The 25,794-nt window shown below is 50.1% G+C and overlaps 1 protein-coding gene across 4 annotated transcripts in view; it reads left to right on the forward strand.

The window, feature by feature from the left end:
* The window catches only part of ABCC1 (ATP binding cassette subfamily C member 1), a 155,659-nt gene that overhangs the window by 119,285 nt on the left and 10,580 nt on the right, over nucleotides 1–25,794 (forward strand). Inside the window, exons 19-25 of one of the 4 annotated variants that reach the window (XM_018040732.1) lie at nucleotides 1,548–1,731; nucleotides 9,340–9,366; nucleotides 12,135–12,225; nucleotides 14,141–14,273; nucleotides 17,319–17,526; nucleotides 18,804–19,114; nucleotides 25,395–25,594. In XM_018040732.1, coding sequence (XP_017896221.1) covers nucleotides 1,548–1,731; nucleotides 9,340–9,366; nucleotides 12,135–12,225; nucleotides 14,141–14,273; nucleotides 17,319–17,526; nucleotides 18,804–19,114; nucleotides 25,395–25,594 — 1,154 coding nt within the window. The remainder of the gene's footprint in view (nucleotides 1–1,547; nucleotides 1,732–9,339; nucleotides 9,367–12,134; nucleotides 12,226–14,140; nucleotides 14,274–17,318; nucleotides 17,527–18,803; nucleotides 19,115–25,394; nucleotides 25,595–25,794) is intronic. The other 3 variants (XM_018040734.1, XM_018040733.1, XM_018040735.1) reach the window with 3 other exon arrangements.

Below are 25,794 nucleotides of genomic sequence, written 5' to 3' on the forward strand. Positions count from 1 at the left end.
ACAGGAAAGGGTTCCTTCCCTCTTTTATTCTTTTTGAAATTTGTTTGTTTAGGGGAGTTACAGAGGCTCTTCTTCAGCCTCTCCCATTAAATAGTAAGACATGCCCATGGGAAAAAATGTAGCAAATTCAGAAAACCATGAAGGAGAAAAACAATTATGCATCGTCTCACCACTTAGAGATTTTTGTATTTCTTTCAAGTCTTTTTGCTGTGTATATAAGCTTTTTTTGTTTGTTATTTTTGGCTGCACTGGGTCTTCCTTGTTGCCCACAGACTGTCTTTAGTTGTTTGGGAGCGCATGGAGCTGGCTGGCCACTGTCTGGTTTCCATGTGCACGCTTCTCATTGTGGAGGCTGCTTTTGTTGTGGAACACAGACTTTAGGGCACAAGGGTTTAGCTGCTCTTCACATGTGGGAACTTCCCAGACCAGGAATCAAACCTGTGTCCCCTGCACTGGTGGGTGGATTCTTAACCACTGGGCCACCAGGGAAGTTCTGTATAAGCTTTTTAATATGATTATCACATCATGCATATATATATATGTATACATATAATAAACATGCTCCTTAATCTGTTGTAAGCATTCCCCTGCACCCCATAAGAATTCTGTTTAATTTTTACATATTAAAAACTTGTTCTGGTTGTGAAAGAAATACAGGCCCATAGTAACAAAACCAGACAGTATATGTAGAGTTAAAAAAAACAACAATTCTCCCTCATCCTGCAGCCCTAGCTGCTCTCGAAAGCAGGGGCCAGTGAATCTAGCCCACTGCCTGTTTTGTAGGCAGCCCACCAGCCAAGAATGGTCTTTACATTTTTAAGTGGTTGGAAAAAAATCCTGAAGACAAATATTTTGTGACATAGGAAAATTGTATTCAAGTTACATATCCGCTTCCATAAATAAAGCTTTACTGGATCATGGCCAGCCCATCTGTTTATGTCTTGTGTATGAGCAGAGAGCCCATAAAGCTGAAAATGTTTACCATTAGGCTGTTTTAAGAAAAAGTTTGCCAACTTGTGTAAACGGTTTGATGCACATCCTCCCAGACTTTCAGTTAGATAAAATAGATACCCATGTACAAATGCTGTAGTCTTTTGGGGGTGGGGAAACGAAAAACTTAAGTCACAGCATGCACGTTTTTTTGCAGGAGCGTCATTGTTTTATTCATCTACACATGGATGGTTCCTTCTCTGCGTCTCCTCCAGATTATTGTTCAAAACCAACTTTCCTCATCACCCTTATTAAAATTGCAACCCCCCCACCCCCCATCTCAGTATCCTTTCCACTTTATTTCCACGTGCTCACAACACAGCACACAGCATTTTACTCATCTGTCCGAACCCTAGAATCTGGAGCAAGGATCGTTGTTTCCCTCACACCTGCCCGCGCCCCCGACCCCCCCCACCCCAGCTCCTGGCCTGCAGATTGCAGTGCTTCTGTATGCCTGCATTCCAGGCTCATGTACAGGTGTGTGGGGTGGGGGTGGGGTGAGAAAGTCCCTCTTGCGCGCATGCGCTAATGTGGCCGTGTCTCTGCTCTCCCTGCAGACGCGGCTCCTAGTCACGCACGGCATCAGCTACTTGCCCCAGATGGATGTTATCATAGTCATGAGTGGCGGCAAGATCTCCGAGATGGGCTCCTACCAGGAGCTACTGGCTCGGGATGGTGCCTTCGCCGAGTTCCTGCGTACCTACGCCAGCGCCGAGCAGGAGCAGGGGCAGCCGGAAGATGGTAGGACTGTGTGGGCCTTCGGTGCGGGTGGTGCCCGGTCGGCCCCAGGTCTCCCTCTGAAAGTTCTCACCAGCCACCCTGGAAGCTCAGGAGGGCATCAGGTGGGGGGCTAGGCCAGGCCCTCTCAGGAACCATCTGGAAGGACTTTCAGTTGAGAGGGAGTCCCAGTACTTTAGACAGCTGGGTCAGCAGAACTGGACACAAGTCCCAGTACTTTAATGCAATATATCTCTGGGCCTGTGGAGTTACAGGGGTTTCATGACAAAGATGGAGGTAGTGATAATTACAGTCCTCCTGGCTCCCAGGAGGCTGTGAGAAGCCAGTGGCACACTCACCTTGTTGTCGTTCAGTTGCTCAGTCATAGCCGACTCCTTGCAACCCCATGAACTGCAGCACGCCAGGCTTCCCTGTCCCTTGCTGTCTCCCAGAGTTTGCTCACATTCATGCCCATTGAGGCAGTGACACGGGTCATGAGGCCAGACCTGGTAGCTGAGCCTGCAGGTTGGAGGTTGGCAGGACCTTAGTTCCAGTCTCAGCTGCTGCTCTTTCCAGCTGTGTGACGTCTGGCCATTCCTGATGAAGCAGTGAAACAACAGACCCGACCTTCTGGCGCCTGAATGTGCTAGATTACTGGAGCCTTTGGCACAGTGCCAGTGACAGCTGCTGCTGTTACTTTTCTTGGGAAGAGTGCCCCCTGATACCCTATGCATGTGGCATCTGCCAGGTTCAGGTAGACCTGCCCACTTCTCAACCACCACACCTGCTCTGTCCTCACAAGAGCATGCTCTAAATTCTGGGCTGGGGCCTTACCCTGTCTTTATTTGAAGCAAACAGGGTGAGGTGTCTAAGAATCCTGTTCTCTCTTATTATGTGTATGCGTGTTAACTGGGTCGTACCTGACTTTGCAGTCTCATGGACTGTAGCCCACCAGGCTCCTCTATCCATGGGATCCTCCAGGCAAGAATACTGGAGTGGGTTGCCATTTCCTACTCCAGGGAATCTTCCCTACCCAGGGACTGAACCCGGGTCTCCTGCATTGCAGGCAGTTTCTTTACTGATTGAGCCAGCAGGGAAGCCCCGTTCTCTCCTTTAGTTGGTTTGAAATTCAGGGAATTGGTTGGCCTGCGGGTTGCCCTGTATTTATGTCGGATGGGCATCTGGAACGGATCCTCTGCTGGTTGCTCCCCACCCCCTCAAGGAGCCTTGACCTGCCTTACACAGAGAGGAAAGAAGTCATCTGATGCCTTTTCTGCTTTGGTTTCAGCTGTTGCTAAAAAGAGTGGAACTAAAGCGAGATGGCCTGTCCTGCTGTGATCTCCCTCTTCCAGGAACTAATTACAGACTCCCTGGGCCCCTGGGGCGTGTTTGTTACATGCTCAGTCCCCAGGCAGGTCTCAGATAGGCTGTCTCCCAACCCCCCACCCCCCGGTTGGGGCTGCAGGACTGTCCCGTTGCACAACTCCCGTGGGCAGAGTTGTCATCAGGGTGTCTGTGATGTGAGGATACATGTCAGTGAGTGATTGTTGACTGCTGACCAGGGCTTCTGTCCCCGACAGGGGTCATCACGTTGGCTCACTCACTCCTCCTCACAGCTTCTCATGGGAGGGAAGATGGTGGTGCCCAGTCCACCGGGGAGGAAACTGAGGCTTACAAGAAGCTCGTCCTGGGATTTCCCTGGCGCTCCAGTGGTTAGTACTCTATACTTCCACTGCAGGGGCTCAGGTTCAGTCCCTGATTGGGAAACTAAGATCCCACTTGCCAAGTGGTGTGGCTAAAAGATTAAAAAAAAAAAACAAAAACGGGGTCTCGTCCCTCGTGTGCCAGGGGCAGGCGGGTCCCTGTCTCTGTGAATGCGGCTGAGCCCTAAGAAAGCTATTTACCATTCACTGATTGGTGTTCACTGAGCACTCAGCCATGTGTTAAGCTCTGCGTCGTTCTCGTAGGGCTGCTATAACGAGAGTCCCGCTAGCTTAAACGATGGGAGTGGGTGGTCTCATGGTTCTGGAGGCTGGGCGTCTGAGGTCAAGGTGGCGGCCTTCTCCTGAGGGCCGTGAGGGTGCCATGCCTGTCCGCCAGCATCTCGTGGTTTGCTGGCGCTCTGTGGCATTCCTTGGCCTGCAGGAGCATCAGCCAGTCCTGCCTTCCTCTTCACACGGGGTTCTTTTTGTGTGTGTCTTTCCAGATCTCCCCTTCTTATGAGGCATCAATTATATAGGATTAGGGTCCATCCTCAGGAGCCCATGTGAACAGTTAACACCAGAGACCATGGCTCCTCATGCAGTTACATTCCTAGGTACTGGAGGTCAGAACTTCAACGTATGAATTTAGTTGGTGGGGGATGTAGTTTGGCCCTTAAACTAGTAGCGTTCTAGATTTGGGGGAGACAGAAGTGAGCAAGATCCAGGCAAATCCTGCCCTAGCTCAGGGTCTAGTGGGAGAGAAAGGCAGTCAGCAGTCAGCCAATGGAAATGGTTCTGTGCAGCATTAAGTGCTGTGAAGGAGAGCACGTCGGGCAATGGGCTGAAGAGTTTGGGGGTTCAGGCACCTCAGGCAGCATGGTTAGGGTTCCCTCTGGGGAGCAGTGTTCTGACCCAAGTAACAGCAGAGGCCTCAGCCCTTGCATGAGCTCAGTCTGTTCAAGGGACAGGAAAGAGGCCAGTGTGGCCACACCATGGTGGGCAAGGGCTGAGGGTGCGAGATGAGGCTGGCGAGGGGGTTACCCGTCCGGGTCTTTCAGCGTGAGGAGTTTGGGATTTGTTCTCATTGCAGCTGGGGAGCTGATGAATGTCAGAGATGGGCGGGCCCACAGCCAGAATGCTCAGCTTCATTCCTCTGCGTGAGAGTTTGCTGGAGTCCTCCTCGTTTGGGGTTTTTCTTTTTCTTTTTTTTTTTAATGTGAGCCATTTTTCTAAAGTCTTTATTGAATTTGTTACAGTGTTACTTCTGTTTCCTGTTTTGGTTTTTTGGCCCTAAGGCATGTAGGTTCTTAGCTCCCAAGCAGGGATAGAACCTGTACCCCTAGCATTAAAAGGCAAAGTGTTAACCACTGGACCGCCAGGGAAGTCCCCCTAGTGGTTTTTAATAAGTCCTTTATTGAGATACAATTCACACATCATGTGATTCAGTGAGTTTTAGAAATACTCCAGTATTTTATTTGTGCAGCCATCACCAAGCTGAGTTTCAGGACAGTCTCACCCCCTCGAGGAAACCTCACATCCGTTGGCAGTCACTCCCCATTTCCTCCCTGCCCTCTAAGTCCTAGGCAACCACTTCATCTGCTTTTTTTCCTTCTGATTTTTGAGTTGTAATTTCTTCTGATTTGTAATTTACAAAGAATACTGTGTAAATCTGAGGCATGGGATTTGACTTAGTACATCCTGAAATAGGACCGCAATAAGTTTAGTGTACATCCATCATTTCATATAGTTGCAAAAGTAAAGAAACAGAAAAAGAATTTTTTTTCCTGTGATGAGAATTCTTAGTAATTACTAAGCAGTTTTAATTATATTAATCATGTGCATTATATTTCTAGCACTTATTTTATAACTGGGAGTTAGTGCCTCTTGACTACTTCATCCAATTCTTGCTCCCCCCACCATCTCTGGTGACTACAAATCTGATCTTTGTTTCTATTTTGTTTTTAAAGCATAACTTACCTACAACGCTGTGTTAGTTGCCGGTGGTATTTCTATTTGTCACAGTGGTCACCACACAAATCTACTTTCTCTATAGGTTTGTCCTACTCTGAACATTTCTGTACGAACAGAATTCTTTTGTGACTGGCTTCTCTCGTTTAGTTAGCGTGATGTTTCCAGGGTCCGTCTGTGGAAGCTTGCATCAGAACTTCATTTCTTCTGATTGTTGAATCATATTCCATTGTGTAGACACACCACATTTTATTTATCCATTCAATGGCTCATGAGCATATGAGCTGTTTCCCGTTTTGGACTATTATGAATAGTGCTGCTGCGAACCCTAGAGGTTTTAAAAGAAAAGAATTTACTTTTGCCAGTGTGAGATAGCCAACTCTCCCTTTTAGCATTTAAATGCCCGATCAAATGAGTTTCTACATGTCTATGCTCCTGTGGTCGGAAAGTTCTGCTGTAAGTCTAACCAGCTCTCCTCTTGCTACAGAGTCTCCTTTCTCAGATTGTCTCTTAGCCCAAGTCAAGCCAAGGTCACACAAAGTGTGGTAGCAATTTTGAAATAACATATTTCCCGCATCTGCTTGGTGGGCCGCTGCTGCTGCTGCTAAGTCACTTCAGTCATGTCCAACTCTGTGCGACCCCATAGATGGCAGCCCACCAGGCTCCACCATCCCTGGGATTCTCTAGGCAAGGACACTGGAGTGGGTTGCCATTTCCTTCATTTAGGCAAAAATAACCCTCTGCGGATTTATCTCAGTTTTTTTCCCCCAGAATGAATTCTCTCTCATCTCCCCATTCTTTCCAGGTGAGCAAGGACAGTCCTTACACCCTATTGGCCACAGAAGGGATTTTTTTTTTTTGCCCTTCTCTTTGTCCCCAGCCACACGCATATCCAAAGCAGATTATGCAGAACATGGGATGCTGCCAATTAAAAAATTTTGTGTGTGTGCATGTCAGCACTTAATTTTGGTGGTGAAAATACCATCCAGTGCCCTTGCACCGCTGTGGGGTCATTTCTCCAATTTAGCCACTCAGCCCCCTGCTAGGCAGGTCACAGAGGTCCTCTGACTGTGGGTCTAAAATCAAATTTGCTCTCTCCCCCCACCCTCCGGTCTTTTCACCTCTCTGGAGGGACCCTGACGATAAGGCTTGGCGTCAGGGACCAATCTTGCTCAGCTGTGGCCAGTGCCAATGACCTTGGATTTGTCTGAAACACATTTTTGGCTCCTCCTAAAGGGAAATTTTTGTTTCCGTGTTGGATTAATCACGTCTTTTGTAGAACACCCAGGCTGGAGGGCGAGTGTTTGGTTTGGTGGAATTCTGTCTCTCTCAGATGGAGAACGGGAGCTAGGCTTGGGATGGGAGGCATCAGGAGCCGGGGGGGGGTGCTACTGACTCCCTCCCTGGGAATATGCCTTATCTTGTTTCTAGGAGACTTTTTGTTTGTTGGCAAAGAGATTGACAAAGTGGTTCATTAACCTTTGTACCTGGAAGGTATAGAACATGTTTATTTCCTCTGGTGACTTTATTAGGAACCTAAAACCTAGAATGGCAGTTTGCAAACATTTGTGCCTCCCGGGGACATTTGGCAATGTCTGCAGGTGTGTTTGGTTGTGATAATGAGGGAGGGGGGGCATCCCTGGCATCTCATCAGGAGAGACTAAGGATGCTGCTAAACACTTGGCCATGCACGCGGCAGCCCCCTCCGGCCTGCCCCACACCACCCCCCAGAAGCAGAGAATCACCCCCCGACGATGTCAGTGGTGCTGAGGGTGTGGAAGCCACTCTGCTTTGACTTCTCTCTGCCCAGGCTCTTCCCTTATCTTGGGAGAAAGACCTTGACTCCAGCAACGTGACCGGTTTTCGAAACCTTATTCCAGTCTTATTTTCTCAACCTTGTCACTCAGTCTTATTCCCCTCTTTTCCAGATTTTTGCTGAACTTCTTTTTAACCTGATTATAAAATCAATATGTGCCGCTTGTAGACCATGGCAAATGGTAGAACAGCTCCAAGAACCAGCAAAAAGAACGTCCTTCAGCTCTCCCACCACCCCGAGGGGAGCTGCCCTGGCATTTGGCCTGTTTCCCACCTGTCTTTTTCATTTAGGACCTTTTTCCTAGGGTGCATTTTTGTTGCCAGTTTTTCTGTCCCTCTTTTTCGTTTCTTTGCTTAACACTAGGTCCCAGGTGCCTCCCCTTGCTGCAAAAAGTCAGTCGTAAGCACCGAACAGCAGCTGGAGAGCCCGTCAGACAGACGGCACATTCCTCCCCTCTATCCTCAGTGTCCGTGTTTCTTCCCCTTTTGAGTCTGAAGAACTTGCAGGGCTGAGGCGGGAGGCTCGGGCCGGGTGATGTAGCCAGTCGATTCCGTTTTTGGTCAAAAACCCGGCATTGACTGTAAAGCAGTGACTTGAATTCTTCCCTCAAGGGGGAAGCTTGCCTGCTGGCTCTTGCCCAGGCAGAGTTCCAGAACCTTCTTGAGAATAAACAGCCTGTGAGGTGCCAGCCTTGAGGATGAGCGGCTGGCTGAACACTCAGCCCAGGCAGCATTTATGTGGTTCAAGGGCCGGGAGATGCCTGGTTACCAGCATCACAGCCCCGTCCCCGGGTGCTCGGAAGCCTTCAAGGGAGAGCCATTGGGTTATAAGTCTTATGTCTTTGCTTCTGAATTTTTTTACATGATCCTCCCTCTCCCAACTCCCCCACCCCCGCATCATTCATATTTTCTCCTTACCTGGCTTTCTGTTTCTCTGTAGCGTTTCACACTGCCTCACGGTAAATTCTGGATCTGCTACTTTATGCTCTCTTTCTCTCCCTTGGAATCCAAACTCTGTGAGGGCTTTTGGTCACCTCTGTGTCCCCAAGACTGAGAACAGTGCCTGGTGCATCATAGATACTCAGGGAATGTGTTAAATAAGTGAATAAATGAGTTACATCTTTATCGTTGAAGGCATGTCCTGCGTAATGGTTGGACAGTAACACAGCTGTGTTTATACCCCAGATTGGGAACAACTGTGAGCCGATTTTACACATTTCTCTCAGGGCTGGTTTAGAAACCAGCTTTGTGGATTTGGGCTACGACATGGCATCACTGTGTCTGATATGGTGCCTCTTCCGGCATTGGGAGGTCATCTCTGCTTGTTCATGTGGCCGTTCATTTGTTAATTTGTCCATCTGCTTCTCTGCTGTGTGCCACGGGGACATCTGGTACTTGAGCTACCATGTGGAATGGTGCCCTGTGGATTGTGCAGTGCACATCCTGTGCAACCCCACATGGCCATCAGATGCACAAAGTGCTGGGAATAGAGTGGTAGATAAGACCTCGGAACGCTCTCTTGAGAGCTCACAGTCTGATGGGGGAGACAAACGCTAAATAATCAAGGACATCACGGTGCTAAACGTGTGAGGGAGGTGAGCCTGGGGAGTTGGAAGGACCCTGAGATGGGTCCCTGTCTTAGCCTGGAAAGGTCCAAGATGATATCTGAGCCGAGTCACCGCCCCTCCCCCCTTCCCTCCACGTGGAACTGGCTCAGAGCAAGGTGTTTGTGCCCTTGAAGAAGCAAGGACTGTGGACTGGCTAGGGGCCTGTGCCACCTTCTGGCTGGCACGCCTGCCCTTCACACTGTAATACTTTCTCTCTCTCTCCCTCTGCTGCCTGGAAAACAGGCATGAAGACAGAAGGTCAGTCTGCATTTTTCTAGCTTTCCTTATGTTTGAACACTTAGAACTTTTAGAGAAGGGAGCAGGCCCCAGGCAGTAGTGTTCTTGTCAGGGATACACCCAGATCACGTGGCGTGGGGAAACCAAAAAGCACAAACGCAACAGGTCCCTTAGCTGTCCTTGCCCCTCACCTTTAATGAAAAACATTCATCCACCTTCTCTGGGTATTTAAATGGGGGTCTCATGGGGAGGGTTCTTTTGCCTTGGTTCTTAACACTTTCTTGGGTCTTGTGAATTCCTAGGCATCAACGTGGTGGATGAGGAGGAAGGTCAGTGCCAGCGGGTTGGAGTTGGCTGTGCCTGCAGCTCGAGGCTGCACATGACTTGTCCTGCTGCTGCATGCCTGGGGAGGGGCCCGTGAACGTTTGCATTTCCATCCCTTTCCGTCATTCATCCAGCATTTATTGGGCACCTACTGTGTGCCAGCTTTGAGGTTGTCCCTTGGGGATACAGATCGACTCTCCCCATCTCTCACTGGTCAACTGAGTGACCGTGGCTAAGCTGTACTGTGTCGCAGGTCAGATGACCACAGGCAGTGAGCCTTGAAAGAGACCCTGGTTGTGAAATGCCCAGCACCCAGTAGGTGGAAGATGCATGGTAACAGTTTGGTTATTACGATCCCACCCACACCTCCTGGGCATGATTAAGACCCCACAGGGTGATGAGCCCCTCGTGGAGTAGCTGCAGGTGCCAGGGGTGCCCAGAGATGGCATGTCTTCCAGAAGAACTTGAGCAGGAAAGGCTGCCCAGTCTCCCTCTAGTGACAGAAAGGCATGAACTGGCCCCAGAGCAGACCCATGCCTCCTGCCTTCCAGAGCCAGCAGTGTGTGGCTGGGGGTTCACACCAAGGCCCCTTTTGACAGCGACTGAAGCTGATTTTGGCCACTTAAACAAGGGTGTTTACCAGAAGGATTCCAAGTAGCAAAAGGAACCCAAAAGCAGATAGCAGAAATCAAAGGCAAAAGTGGATGAGCAAGACTCGGGCATTGGGAGCTCTGGACGTGAGACTCCTTTGGGGACAGGGCAGTTGTACAGATCTTTGGTCCTTGTGGGGCTACCACTCAAAGTCCTCTGGGGGAGGGGTCCTGATGGGCTGACCTTGGGCAGGTTCCCCTTGGCTGGGAAGCCTGGGCATCCTGGCAGACTGGGGAAGGGGGCAAATCCCCTACAAAGAACAGGACGATGTAGCGCACACATTCCCATTCTCCTGGGACTCACGGTCCCTCCCTTGCAGATGAAGGTTTTCCAGCTGCCCCAGTTGGTGTATCGCCAGTGGGCTAATAGGGTTTTGATGAAGGGGCCACCGTGGAGGCCACTGTGGGGACCTCCACTGCGTGTGAAGCAGGAGGGGGGAGAGAAGGCTGAGGTTCCAGAGGGCGCCTGGGCAGCTGGGCAGGACGGGGCTCTCTGAAGCACCTGTTGCAAGACGGGGGTCTCTGGGAGTGTTGTAAAGCACCCCCACCCTGCACAGCGGAAGACAGTCAAGGTCAGGCTTGGGCCCCAGTGCTGTGCATGTGTCTTTGCGCTGTCTGCAGGCCACTGCATGGGAAGTCCTGCCTGTTATCACTCTTCTTTTTCATTTGTTTTACTTTTTTTTTTTCCCCCCCCAATTTAAAAAAAAATTGCTGATTTTAAAGGAAACATTTAAAGCAGTGATTCTCAGTCGTGGATGTGCCCCAGAATTATCTACAGAACACGTTTAAAAATGCAGATAACAGTAAGCACCATGACCTCGTCTTCCATTCAACAAGCGCAGCGTCATTTCTTCCTCTTGCTCATGGGGGCTGGTGCTGCTGTTCCTCCCATTCTGCAGATGTGGAAAGTGAGGCTTAGAGAGGTTCATTGCTTCCCTAGTTCACACAGCTAGGAGGTGAGCAAGCACTTCCCACGCATCCCAGCCCCCTGACTGCTCGCAGCGTGGGGTCAGCCTTCCTGGCAGAGTCAGTGCAGGGGCCAGGGCCGGCCCCAGGTCATCCCCAGATGATTCACACACGGCCAAGATTGAGAATCACCGGCTCAGGGCCCCCGCATCAGCCCAGGAATGACTCCCAGCCCTGCTTCCTTCCATCCTCTGTCACTTCCCGTGGTTGTTGCCTGAGAGAGTCACTCTTGCTGGATTCTGCTTTAATTCATGTCGCATCAGCATGTTCGCGAGTTCGCTGCCGGCTGTGTATTCATACCCTTTTGTAGCTTCTCTCCTGCATCCTCTGCCAGGGTCAGCCCTTTGGAGTCCTACATTACGTTCTCTCTCCTGCTCTCTGTCTCCCGGCACCAAAGAGTGAGGAAGTCAGTGCAGAGTGGGCGGTAATAAACATATCCCTGACTTGCCGGAAGATTAAAGGAGATAATGTATTTCAGCAGAGTGCAGTGGCTGACACTGAATAAATGTCAGCCACTGTCTCTAAGGTGACAGGGATCAGTGTTAATGCTGGGCGGATACTTCCTGGGATTGGAGCAGATACCCGGCTGGTGTGCCCGTGGTGCCTGTTTCAGTTGTTGAAATAGTTCCGTATTACTGGGAGAACAGCCACTGCCCCAGCAGTCCCAGGTAACCCCTTACCCCGATCTTCAGGACCTCCCCTTGATCCTGCAACCAGTGGGTTAACCCCTTGGCTGGGGGCGCCTGGGACTCCAGTATCTGATGCCCTTGTCCACAGGGGTTGTTATTTATTTGGGGTTTCATCCCTGTCTGGGATGCTTGGGGACCAGAAGAGCGTGTCCTTTCCCCTGCATGGTTCATTTGTGTCCTGACCCCATGAGCCAGGCTGCACACAGCCCAGAGACCATCAGCAGAACTGGATTTTGCTGGTTGCTGCTGGCACAGGGCACTTGCTCAGGACTCTTGAGATGGTTGCAAAACACCATCCCTGTCCCCGAGAGAGCTGGCCAGCCGGGAAGCCTGTCTGTGGCCGCTGCAAAGCAGGTCTTGCTTTCTGAGCTTCCTGGCAGCCAGGTTGTCTGTCATCTCCCCACACGGTGACAGGTGTTGGTGTCCAGCCCTTGAAATCACCATCCTCCTCCTCCTCCTTTCTGCCAGGCTTGGCAGGCGTCGGCGGTCCAGGGAAGGAGGTGAAACAGATGGAGAACGGCATGCTGGTGACGGACACTGCAGGGAAGCAAATGCAGAGGTGAGGTGGAGCAGGCCGGGGGACCCTGTGGATTTTCCCGGCACCACGTGTCTCCCCCTGCCAGTGGGGAGGGAGGAGGAACGGGGTGTCCGCAGCAAGGCTCAACGCCAAAAAAAAACCTTTAGCTTTTGCTTCCCCCGCCCCCCCCACCCCAAATCCTGGCAGAACCTCACTTCCCAGAGAGTAGAGGCTCAAAGGGGAAGCCTCGTTGTGCTCCTGCCAGGGGGCATGGCTCACGTAGGCCTCATAGCTGGATTTAACCATCCGTCTGCACTTCTGACACTCAAGCTCCCTACATGGCGTGGCTCTTTGCTCAAGTCACTCAGCGGGGCCTGGAATGTTGAGGCTATAAGAGCCAACAGCCAATTCAAAATAGTCACAGTAACAATAGCAGCTGCGTTTTATGTGCCATTAGGAGCCAGGTGCAATGCCAAGTCCTGTATAGTCCATAAACCTGGAGGTAGTTTCTCTTATCTTCCCATTTTACAGGTGGGCAGACTGAGAGCTGTCCACAGGCCATACAGCCAGAGAGAAGCCAGGTTTTAATATTTGAACCTGAGTTCAGCCTCTGAGCCAGTGCTCCTAAGTTTTATGCTTTGGTGCTTTAAAGAAGGTTGCTTTTGGTCAGATCATGGGGTATTTGGAGGAGTGGCATTGACCTGTCTGCCTCGGTTTCTTCCATTGTCAAATGGGGTCTTTGGTGCCCCTGCCGTGTAGGATTGTAGGAAGGCCTCTGTGATGTGGCATGTGGGCGCTTAGAACCGTACCTCCTGCCTTTGGCACTCAGTAAATGCTGCGCAGTTATTATTTAGGTGAGCTGGAGCTGCCTGGGGTTACTTCTTTTGGGGTGGGGGGATTTCACAGACATGGGCTGGGAAGAAAATGAGCATGAGCTTCTGTGCCCCTCAGAACCCTGCCCACAGTCCCCTCTTGCACCCAGCTGTGTGTCGTACACGACACACTTTCTTCTCTGCTCGGGCAGCAGTCAGGGTGTGAGCTTGGCATGTGTGTGAAGCATGCATAACAGTGCTTTGCCTGGAGCATGCACGGGGCTGAGGGGGCACTGCCCTGGTCTGTGCAGGCAGCCAGCATAAGGGAAGAATTGGCTGAGATGGGGCAGGTGCCTGCAGGCAGTCCTGGGGTTTCGGAGCAGGTGACCACAGGACGCTTGGAGCAGCACGCCATGGGTGGACCGAGCAGAAACACACAGCAACTGGGTATTCATTTTTCTATTGCTGCGTGACAAGTGATCACAAGCTCGGTGGTTTGCCATCTCAGTTCCTATGGGTCGGGGTGTCTGGGCACAGCTTAGCTGGCTCCTCTGCTCAGGGTCTCTCAAAAGCTGTAACCAAGGCATCAGCTGGGGTCTCAGCTGAAGGCTCGTCTGGGGAAGGATCCTCTTCCAAATGCACGAGGCTGCTGGCAGGACGTGGTTCCTCAGTCCCTAACTGGCCGCATCCTGGAGGACCGCTCCGTCCCCAGCTCCCTGGGCCTCTCCCACCTCCACACTCCCAGCATCGGGGCAGACAAACAAACCAAGAAGGCAGCAGAGTTGACTACAAGATGGAACCCCATCCTTTTGCTCATGTGCATGCATGAACACACACACCCCATGACGTCCCGCAAGCACACACCTCCCCAGGGAGGAAAGCTGTCTGGGTGACGATCTGTCATGATACGCATAAAGCTGATGAGCCACGGGGTGGGGGTGGAGGGGAGATGCTTTTTTAATAAAATCTGCCTAAAGGAATAGTTCTCCCATGGGACCCTGCGGCCAGACTGCTCCCCTCTATGAGTCTCCTCTACATAATCAGGAGCGTGAAGGAGGCCTGGTGCTTAGGGTGGGGGGTGGGGGGGGCACTGACCCTGCCCAGGGCCTTCATCTGGGGGACACCCGTGTGCCTTGCTACCCCAGGCAGCTCAGCAGCTCCTCCTCCTACAGCGGGGATGTGAGCCGGCATCACACCAGCACCGCCGAGCTGCAGAAGCCCGGGCCCACGGAGGAGACCTGGAAGCTCGTGGAGGCGGACAAGGCTCAGACGGGGCAGGTGAGGATGGCGGTCAGGTTGCTGTGCGTCTGCGGGGGCTGGGCCCTGGGTGGGGTGCTCTGGTCATCTTGACTTAGGTCTTCCTCCCCAGGAGGCTTGAAAGGTACTGTTTTAAGCGCTGGAAACCAGGGTGGAGGGCCAAGGTGACTTGCCACAGGTCACGGCTGGTGAGCAACAGAGCTAGGATGTGAACCCAACACTCAGGCTCCAGGGTTGGCATCTGTAGTCTCTGCCTGCCTGACCGCTGCCTCCTTTGAGCAGCTGGGGCCCTGGTGGCCATAGATGACGCGATGCCTTGAATCCAGGCTCCAGCCTCACAGCGGTCAGCTGTGTGGGGGTCGGTTTCAAGTTATCACAGACGCAGCCCTGAAGAACATTAATTGTGTCATCAGAAAAGATTATCTTTCACTTCATTTCATTTTCTATTTTTGCCCTTATTACAGGCAGATCTTGTTTTATGGCACTTGGTTTTGTGGTGTTTCACAAATGCTGTTTTTTACAAATGGAAGGTATATGGCAATCTTGTGTTGAACATCAGTGCCGTTTCTCTAGCAGCATTTGCTCACGTTGGCTCTCTCTGCCACATTTTGGTAGTTCTTGGAATATTTCAGACTTTATCATTATTATAGTTTGTTATTAATATAAAATATTATCTTTGTTATTGTTATACTATGTTAACATTATAATATTTGTGATCCTCAATGTTACTAGTACAACTCACCGAAGGACCAAATTATGATTAGCACTTTAGCAACCAAGTATTTTTTTTAATATAAATTCAATTGGAGGTTAATTACTTTACAATATTGTATTGGTTTTGCCATACATCAATTTGAATCCACCACAGGTATACACGTGTTCCCCATCCTGAGCCCCACTCCCTCCTCCCTCCCCGTACCATCCCCTGGGTCATCTCAGTGCACCAGCCCCAAGCATCCAGTATCATTCATCGAACCTGGACTGGCGATTCATTTCATATATGATATTATACATGTTTCAATGCCATTCTCCCAAATTATGCCACCCTCTCCCTCTCCCACAAAGTCCAAAAGACTGTTCTATACATCTGTGTCTCTTTTGCTGTCTCGCATTCAGGGTTATCGTTACCATCTTTCTAAATTCCATATATCTGTGTTAGTATACTGTATTGGTGTTTTTCTTTCTGGCTTACTTCACTCTGTATAATAGGTTCCAGTTTCATCCACCTCATTAGAACTGATTCAAATGTATTCTTTTTAATGGCTGCTTAATATTCCATCGTGTATATGTACCACAGCTTTCTTATCCATTCATCTGCTGATGGACATCTAGGTTGCTTCCATGTCCTGGCTATTATAAACAGTGCTGCAATGAACATCGGGGTATATATGTCTCTTTCAATTCTGGTTTCCTCAGTGTGTATGCCCAGCAGTGGGATTGCTGGGTCATATGGTAGTTCAATTTCCAGTTTTTTAAGGAATCTCCACACTGTTCTCCATAGTGGCTGTACTAGTTTGGATTCCCACCAACAGTATAAGAGGGTTCCGTTTTCTCGACACCCTGTCCAGCATTTATTGCTTGTAGACTTTTGGATCGTAGCCATTCTGACTGGCGTGAAATGGTACACAACCAAGTATTTTTAATTAAGGTGTGTGCATTGTGTTTCTAATCATAGTGCTATTGCACACTTAATAGCCTTCAGTATAGCATAAATATAGCTTTTATATGCACCAGGAAACCAGAAAATTCATGTGGCTCAGTTTATCGGGATATTCGATTTATTGTAGTAGTCTGGAACCAAGCTTACAAGTGTCTAAGGTGTCCCTGTTGATCACTGAGAAGGTCTCAGCTGGGGCTTTGTTTTTAATACCTGTCTTAGTCCCTTTGGGCTGCTATAACAGAAGACTGTGGTACAGGTGGCTTAGAAACACCATACATTTATTGCTCATAATTCTGGATGTTGGCAAGTCTGGGATCATGGCGCCAGCAGATTCAGTGTCTGGTGAGAGAGCTCCCTGGTTCATAAATGGCCGTCCTCTCGCAGCATCCTCATATGACAGAAGGGTGAGGGATCCCTTTTGTAAGGGCACTAATCACATTCATGAGGAGTCCACCCTCATGAAAAGCCTGATGTGACAGGGAGCACACACACAGGGAAAGATACCTGGAGTTTGCTGAATCCACGTCACGCAGGTTGGGTGTCAGGCTGACCCAGAGCACACTGCAGCCATCCGTGGTGTGCAGCTGCGCTTTGAGTCACCACATGTAATTACACGGACCCCATGAGGGGCTCCACAGGAGATACCGGAGTAAAAGAGGCCCCCAGCTGTCACTCTGTGGAGCTGGGAAACAGGCTGAGCAAGTGCCTAGCGGTTGGAGGCCAGTTGCGAGGGGCAGGAATTGGTATTATGTTCAGAGGACTGAGGTGTGGGGAGTGGGTATGACACTTGGTCATGGTTGCTAGGCAACAGGTCCCATCTCCCCATTTTCTTCCAGCTCTTTGATGCCTTCCTGATAGTCCTGGAGTAAAACTTAAGCCTGTCCAGGATCCCTCGGGTCCTGTGTGGTCCAGCCACTCCCTGTTCTCCAGCCTTGCCTCCTTTCTGCTTCCCTCCTACCTCAGGGCCTTTGCACATATTGGTCCCTGTGCCTGGAATGCCTTTTTTTTTTTTTTTTTTTTTTTTCATTTTCACCTGGTTAATTCTTTGATGTCCCTTCCTTACAGCAAACCTCCTCTGATTCCTCTCCACCCTGGGTTAGGTCAGGGTACCCAGTTTCATATTCCCGTGGAATCATGTACCACTTTCAGCCCTTCTCTGGGATTATACATTTATCTGGGCAGTTATTTGATGAAAGCCTGTCTCACTGCTCAACCGGAAGTTCCATGAGGGCAGAAACCTTGGCTTTGCTTCTGCTGATATCTTTGCCAAGTAACTAAGGGGAAAGGGATTGTAGGCTTGAGCACATGTGGGGCAGTGGGCTGCACAGGGTCTGTTGAGGCTGCTTACCTTGGGTAGGCATGGCTGGTGGGTGTGTTCTGTAAGATGCCTTCTCTCCTGGTCTCAGGTCAAGCTCTCCGTATACTGGGACTACATGAAGGCGATTGGACTTTTCATCTCCTTTCTGAGCATCTTCCTTTTCCTGTGTAACCACGTGGCTTCCCTGGCCTCTAACTATTGGCTCAGTCTCTGGACGGATGACCCCATCGTCAACGGGACCCAGGAGCACACGAAAGTCCGGCTGAGTGTCTATGGAGCCCTGGGCATTTCACAAGGTGAGCCTCCCCAGGCCCCCACTTGCTCTTGGCACTAGGAGCCACTTCCATTTCTTGTTATAGAATCAGATCCCCCAACTTGTCAGGGTTTTGTTAGACCCACAAACCAAGCCAAACACACATTAACACTATTGCATAATAGACACTCAGATATTTGTAGAATGAACGTTTCTTGGATGCTCTGTTTCCTGTGGCCCTGGGAGACAGAGGGGAAGGGAGCTCCAACGTGCCTATTTTACAGATGAGTTGAGAAACAGAAGGTGACCAGGGACCCTTGCCCCTCATTGTTCTGGCAGGGTGATAGAGTTTCTGTGAAGTCCTATTTGTGGACTTTTGCCTTCCGCCCAAAGATGGGAATTAGTTTCTACTTGTGGTTTGTAACACAGGCAGTGCTCCCCTCATGTCTAGAGGTACTTAGAGTTTAGTCATATCTAGAGATACTTGACGTTATCACAACTTCCCCATGGAGGCAGGTGCTGCTGGGATCTAGAGGCCAGATGTTGCTAAACGTCCTGCAGTGCCCAGCGCAGACTCCACAATGGAGGATGATCCAACCTCAGAGGTTAACAGGGAGGATGCTGAGAAGTCCTGTGTATACCCTTCCTGTGGTCCCACAAAGATCCCCAGACGCAACAGCATTACCAGTCATAGCTAACGTTTGCAGCACTTACCTGATGTCTGGTTCTGTTGTCAGCACTTTAAGGTGTTTTATTCTACTTTTGCAGCAGTCACATGAGGTAGGAGCTCATTTTTCTTAGTTTTAGAGATGCGGAAACTGAGGCCCAGAAGGGTGCAGTAAGTTGCCCAAAGTCACACAGCTTATTCATGGCAGAGCTGGCACTGAGCAAGGTAGTGTGGCTTAGAGCCCACCCTCTTCTTCCTGAGGGCAAAGGAGTTCACCCATCTGAGCTTCAGTTGGGCTTCCCTGGTGGCTCAGCTGGTAAAGAATCCGCCTGCAATGCGGAAGACCTGGGTTTGATCTCTGGCTTGGGAAGATTCCCCTGGAGAAGGGAAAGGCTACCCACTCCAGTATTCTTCCATATCTGTAACATGGGTACTAATAGAACATATACAGGGTCCTCAAAAGGATTAGATGCACATAAAAGACACGGTGAGTTTTGCACATAGTGTGTGCTGGGTTAATAATAGCCACCATTATGGTTGTTATTAGAAGCTGGGAGTCCAGGCTGCTTTGTCCACATGGTCACATGGCTCCTTGCCCCTGCCCCAGCTCGGTCCCTCTCCTGCCGTGGAGTTTGACACGAGAGTGTTTGTAGGTATCACGGTGTTCGGCTACTCCATGGCGGTGTCCATCGGGGGCATCTTCGCCTCCCGCCGCCTGCACCTGGACCTACTGCATAACGTCCTCCGGTCGCCCATAAGCTTCTTCGAGCGGACCCCCAGCGGGAACCTGGTGAACCGCTTCTCCAAGGAGCTGGACACGGTGGACTCAATGATCCCGCAGGTCATCAAGATGTTCATGGGCTCCCTGTTCAACGTCATCGGCGCCTGCATCATCATCCTGCTGGCCACGCCCATGGCTGCCGTCATCATCCCGCCCCTGGGCCTCATCTACTTCTTTGTGCAGGTGAGAGGTGGGTCCTGGGATCCAGGACGTGCCCTGCTCTGTGTCACTGTCCCGAGAGAGCCATTTAAGTTTAAATGGTTTAAACTTTTTACTTTTAACTTAAATGGGGACCACTTAAGTTTCCCCAGCATGAGGCTTTGGAGGATGTCCCAGAGGAGGGTTGTTTGTTTTTGTTGGTTTTGAATACCTAAGTTGATGGCTTTCAGCTTGCAATAATCAAACATCCTTTTTTCCCAATAATAAGGGTTTTATTAAGCTGAAAGTTTTAAAAGGAAATAAGCTATAGCCATGAAGAAGTGAAGTGAAGTGAAGTGAAGTCGCTCAGTCGTGTTTGACCCTTTGTGACGCCGTGGACTGTAGCCTACCAGACTCCTCCATCCATGGGATTTTCCAGGCGATAGTACTGGAGTAAGGTGCCATTTCCTTCTCCAGGGCAGATAATGGTGACATGATAATAACAGCTGTGATATTTTTTCCCCTGTGATAGGAATCTGAAAGTGGATGTGGAAGTGTGAGCTGCTCAGACATGTCTGACTCTCTGCAACCCCAGGGACTGTGGCCCACCAGGCTCCTCTGTCCATGGGATTGTCCAGGCAAGAACACTGGAGTGGGTTGCCATGCCCTCCTCCAGGGGATTTTCCCAACCCAGGGCCATCTGCGCCATCAAGGAAGCCATAGTAGAAATTTAGAGGTGTGCTATTCAGGGCTGATATGACAGCTTCCGGCTTCCCAGGTGGCTCTAGTGGTAAAGAACCCACCTACCAATGCAAGAGACATAAGGATGCGGGTTCAGTCCCTGGGTTGGGAAGATCCCCTGGAGGAGGGCATGGCAACTCACTCCAGTATTCTTGCCTGGAGAATCCCATGGATGGAGGAGCCTGGTGGGCTACAGTCCATAGGATCACACAGAGTCGGACACAGCTGAGTCGACTTAGCACGCACGCACACATCTGACAGCTTCATGAGTTTGGTAGCTTCAGATTCCTTCACTGTTTTGTTTTGTTTGTGTGTGTGTGTGTGTGTGTGTGTGTGTCTGTGTGTGTGCTTCTGTCATCTTTGCCTTCCATTCTTAAGTTGGTTTCATGGTCCAAGATGGCTGCTGGAGCTCCAGCCATCACAAATAAGCTCAAGAAAAGTGAACAGAGTAAGGGAGTATTTGATGGCTGCATCAGCTTCACTGTGGTGCTTCCAGTTAACAGATCAGCATGTTGAGGTCCAGGGGGCAGAACTGGGAATGTGAACTCACGTCTGATGTAACTGTCACTGCGCTTTCCTGCCCCTGAAAAGGACACCTTTTTACCTTGCTCATGCTGATTTTAAGTGTTCTAAATTCAGAGTCATCAAATGCATGTTGCTGTTGCTGTTAAGTCACTTAAGTCATGTCTGACTCTGTGTGACCCCATAGACGGCAGCCCACCAGGCTCCCCCGTCCCTGGGATTCTCCAAGCAAGAACATTGGAGTGGGTTGCCATTTCCTTCTCCAATGCAGGAAAGTGAAAAGTGAAAGGGAAGGCGCTCAGTCGTGTCCGACTCTTCCCGACCCCATGGACTGCAGCCCACCAGGCTCCTCCGTCCATGGGATTTTCCAGGCAAGAGTGCTGGAGTGGGGTGCCACTGCCTTCTCCGTCAGATGCATGTATATTAGTAAAAATATTTTTTTAATTAAAAAAGTAGCTGCAGCATACACACTAACGGGAGACTGCTGTTTAGATGCGAGCCTAACAGCTGTTGCACAAAATAAGAATAAGAAGCCGCGGGGTGCCCTGTACCTCACACTGCACTGTGTGTGGCCTGTTGGTGTGGGCTCCTAGAGGCCTTGGCCAGGTCAGCCAGACCCCATACCCTCCCACACCGTGGCTTGGCATCACCCTGTGGCCCGGCATTGGTGTGTGAACAAAGAGGGAATCAGAGCACGTCCAGTTCCCAGACCCTCTCTGTGTTGTCTTTAAATCAATGCCAGCTTTTGTGAAAAGTCCTCCAGCTGCATTTATCAAAAATGTTACCCGTGTTCTGACCCTGGCTGGACCTTTTCCTGGAGGACCCAGTTCAAAAGAACAAACGAGGGGGCCCAGGGTGACGTTCAGGGCAGTTCAGATGCCTGCCGGCAGCAGGGCCTTGAGCACACCGCGGATAATGTGGCAGTGGACTGCTAACATTCCTCTAACAGGAGAACTGGGAACACACTGTTGCGGCACCAACAATTTTATTTTTAAACAACAAAGGGAAAGAAGTTAGCCAAAGCCCATGTTGTCGGCACACTGTCATTATAACTGACAAAATGCATAATGTGCGTGGGCAGGACTGGAAATGGAGGTAGAAAAATGAAAACATTGCCTTACTAATCCTTAGAGATTATGGGAGAATTTTTTTCATAGCTTTTAACTATATATTGTTGTTGTTCAGTGGCTAAGTCATGTTAAACTCTTTGTGACCCCTTGGACTGCAGCACACCAGGCTTCCTTGTCCTTCATCCTCTCCCAGAGTTTGCTCAAACTCATGTCCATCGAGTTGGTGATGCCATCCAACCATCTCATCCTCTGTCGCCCCTTTCTCCTCCTGCCCTCAGTCTTTCCCAGCATCAGGGGCCTTTTCCAGTGAGTCAGTTCTTAACATCAGGTGGCCAAAGTATTGGAGCTTCAGCATCAGTCCTTCCAGTGAATCTTCAGTGTTGATTTCCTTTAACACAGCATCTCACTCAGTGTGTATGTAGGAGAGGGACTTCCTTGGTGGTCCAGCAGCTAAGATTCTGATCTCCCAATACAGGGGGCCTGGGTTCTATCCCTGGCTGGGGAACTAGATCCCACATAAAACAACTAACAGTTTGAATGGTGCAACCAAAGATCCACATGCCACAGCAAAGATCAAAGAGCCCTTGTGCCTCACCTAGGGCTTGGCGCAGCCCAATAAATAAACTTTAAAAAAAACAAGAATCAAGAGACTGTATCACAGAAACCAATCGGCTAGAATGTGCTTAGCGTTTTGATTCATAATTACCCCAAATGTCCATCACAGGAGGATGGATGCATACATTGCGGTGTATTTATACAAAAGACGTGACCTAGCAGGAGAGAGCAATGAGCTACTAATATACACAAGGAGGATGAGTCTCAGAGATACTATACTGATCAGAATAAGCCAGACACAAAAGAGTACATTTGTGTGATTCTGTTTTTATGAAGTTGAAGAACAGGCAAGAGCAATGAAATAGAAGTCAGAATAGTGGCTCTATGGGGAATTGACTGTGAGAGAACATGAGGGAACTTCCTAGATTCTGATCCGGTGGTGCACATACAGGTGTAGATAAACATTAAATTCACCAAGCTGTAAAGATTTAGTACACTTTCCAGTGGAAGTAAGTTGCATTTCAAAAAGAGCCTTTTAAGATGTATGTGTGTAAGGGTAGGTGTTCTTTCTCTCTCTCTGGAAAATAATTAAAACATTATACACTGAAATCAGAGTAGTGGTAATCTCAGGATCATTGACTTAATGTAATGTTTTTCTAATCATCCTATCTGTATCACTTGAAAAAAAATTTAAATGGATATTCATTAGTGTGTATCTAATACACATGAATTTTATATTATATACACTATAATTATATTAACAGTTAATATACACTAATATAGAAGAGGGCTTCCCTTATAGCTCAGTTGGTAAAGAATCTGCCTGCAATTCAGGAGACCTGGGTTTGATCCCTAGGTTGGGAAGATACCCTGGAGAAGGGAAAGGCTACCTACTCCAGTATTCCAGCCTGGAGAATTCCAGGGACTATACAGTCCATGGGATTACAAAGAGTCAGACACGACTGAGCGACTTTCACTTTCACTTTCAAATGTAGAAGAAAAGCTATGACCAACCTAAACAGCATATTAAAAAGCAGAGACATTATTTTGTGGACAAAGGTCCGTCTAGTCAAAACTATGGTTTTTCCGGTAGTCATATATGGATGTGAGAGTTGGACTATAAAGAAAGCTGAGTGCTGAAGAATTGATACTTTTGAACCGTGGTGTTGGAGAAGACTCTTGAGAATCCCTTGGACTGCAAGGAGATCCAGCCAGTCCATCCTAAAGGAGATCAGTCCAGACTATTCATTGGAAGGACTGATGCTGAAGCTGAAACTCCAATACTTCGGCCACCTGGTGCAAAGAACTGACTCACTGGAAAAGACCCTGATGCTGGGAAAGATTGAAGGCAGGAGGAGGAAGGGACGACAGAGGATGAGATGGTTGGATGGCATCACTGACTCGATGGACATGAGTTTGAGCAAGCTTTGGGAGTTGGTGATGGACAGGGAAACATGGTATGCTGCAGTCCATGGGGTCACAAAGAGTCGGACGTGACTGAGCAACTGAACTGATACATTAGTGTTTGCAAGTCATTTTTAGGAAAAGGAATGTAAGAGGTAAGGTGATGTGGAATTCTGGTGGGGCCTCCAGGTTGTTGGAATAAGTAATTTCTACCCCCGGAATTGCATGGCATCTGTGAAAATTCCCTGGCACTTGCCTTAGTGTCTTAGCTCCCAGCCCAAGGCCAGCACCAGACAGGTGTAGGCTGAACATTCATTTTCATTCATGAGCACCAGGCACTCCTTGGAAGAATCAGGTGAGTCCACAGGGTGGATTTTCTTCAGGAATAAAGCTTAAAAGGAAAGCTAATAATTATTTTAAAAAAAATCAGACTCTTCCATAACAAAAATAAGTCTCGGGTTCACTTTTTAGAGGAAATAAAATTCAGAGGACCTGACAAGTGGAATAAGTCGAGCAGGTCAAACATTTTAGAACCGTTTTCACCCAGGAGGCAAGAAAGCCGGGAGAGGAGATGATCCCAGAAGAGGGTAATGGGGGCAGATGCCGGGGTCCTTGAGCCAGACCATGGGGTTTGGACTACATCCCAAGGCAGTGGGAGCCGCTGGAGGACAGGTGGCATCTGACCATGTGCAGGGATTGGCAGAACCCCCGATCTGAGGCGGCCCGGGTTGGTGTCCCCCCTGGGTTCTCAGAGTTTCTGGGGCCCCCGGAGGGCTCCCCAACATGTGGTTCAAATTCCCATGTGAGCTGGCATCCAGAAGAAGTTTGGAGAACCCGTAAGAGCCGCCCACTTTGTTCAGTGTTCTCCATGGAAGGTCTCTGCCCCTGAAGATGGCCCAGGGCACCCAGCACAGCCCAGGAGGCAGGAGACATGTCCCTCAGCACCTGTGTTCCCTTGCCTGGCTCTGCTGTTGAAGCCGGTGCAGACACATTACATCTTCAGCACGTCTGGGAGAGGGCACTTCGGTCTCAGCGGGTCCTTTTGTACAGATGCAGAAACTGAAGCCAGGAGAACAGAGGAGTCTTCAGATGGCCAGTCCAGCCTCTGTCAGAGCTCCTCAGTGCTCCCGGTGGGCTCTTGTTCTGTCTCTTAATGAGCTGAACACCTGGGTTAGGGCAGGAGTAGAGTGGATGTGGTCTGTGCCCATGGAGACAGGCGGAGGCACGGTTTACGCTGAGGTCTGCTTGTCCTAAAGCAACGCTGTGGGGTCCATAAACCCTCGAGGTCAGTGTCATCAGAGAGGCCATGCTGTGTTGAGGTCAACTCTTTGAGACTGGACTGTTGATGTTCGAATCCCAGCTCTGCCACTTCCTAGCCACATGGCTTTAGGGAAGAGGTTGACCTCAGTTTACTCGTTGTGAAACAGGATTGAGCGCCTCCTAGGTTTTTGATGAAGATTAAAGAGCTGATGGCTGTGAAGGTGCTTCAGGTAGTGCTGGGACGCTGGGCTTCGCATGTAGTGTAGTGGAAGTCACTCAGTCGTGTCCGACTCTCTGCGACCCCATGGACTATACCGTCCATGGAATTCTCCAGGCCAAAATACTGGAGTGGGTAGCCTTTCCCTTCTCCAGGGGATCTTCCCAGCCCAGGGATCAAACCTAGGTCTTCCGCATTGCAGGCGATTCTTTGCCAGCTGAGCTACAAGGGAAAGCCCAAGAATACTGGAGTGGGTAGTCTAGCCCTTCTGTGGATCTTCCCAACCCAGGAATTGAAGCAGGGTCTCCTGCACTGCAGGCACTTTCTTTACCAGCTGAGCTACCAGAGATCCAGGCTCCACCGGAGCGTGAGCTATTATCACTGCTGCCGCCCTGGTTATTGTAGTCAGCGCACCTGCCGTTCCTCGGGTGAACGCAGCCCCGGTCCAGCATTCCGCCCCCAGAGGGGTCATTTACGTCCAGTCTTTCTCCAGCACGGCCCTGGAAGGATGGGATGAGGGGCCCCTCGCCTACCCCTGGTCCATTCTCTCCCCTAGAGGTTCTACGTGGCCTCCTCCCGGCAGCTGAAGCGCCTCGAGTCCGTCAGCCGCTCGCCGGTTTATTCCCACTTCAACGAGACCTTGCTGGGCGTCAGCGTCATCCGCGCCTTCGAGGAGCAGGAGCGCTTCATCCGCCAGAGCGACCTGAAGGTGGACGAGAACCAGAAGGCCTACTACCCCAGCATCGTGGCCAACAGGTGGGCGCGGGGCCGTGGGGGAGGCTCCCAGAGCGGGCGTGTGGAGCCCAGCGCCGGCCTCACGGGGGGGAGGCTTGGCCTCGGCGAGAGGAGAGGACGGAAGGACCATTAGAAACAGGGGCGCGGTCAGCGCGCGTGTGGCCGCAGGGGCCGCTGAAGCGCAGGCGCAGAGAGTTCTGAGTCGGGAGATACCGCAGGGC

Source organism: Capra hircus, chromosome 25 (genome assembly GCF_001704415.2).
Source record: "Capra hircus breed San Clemente chromosome 25, ASM170441v1, whole genome shotgun sequence".
NCBI classification, from domain to species: Eukaryota; Metazoa; Chordata; class Mammalia; order Artiodactyla; family Bovidae; genus Capra; species Capra hircus.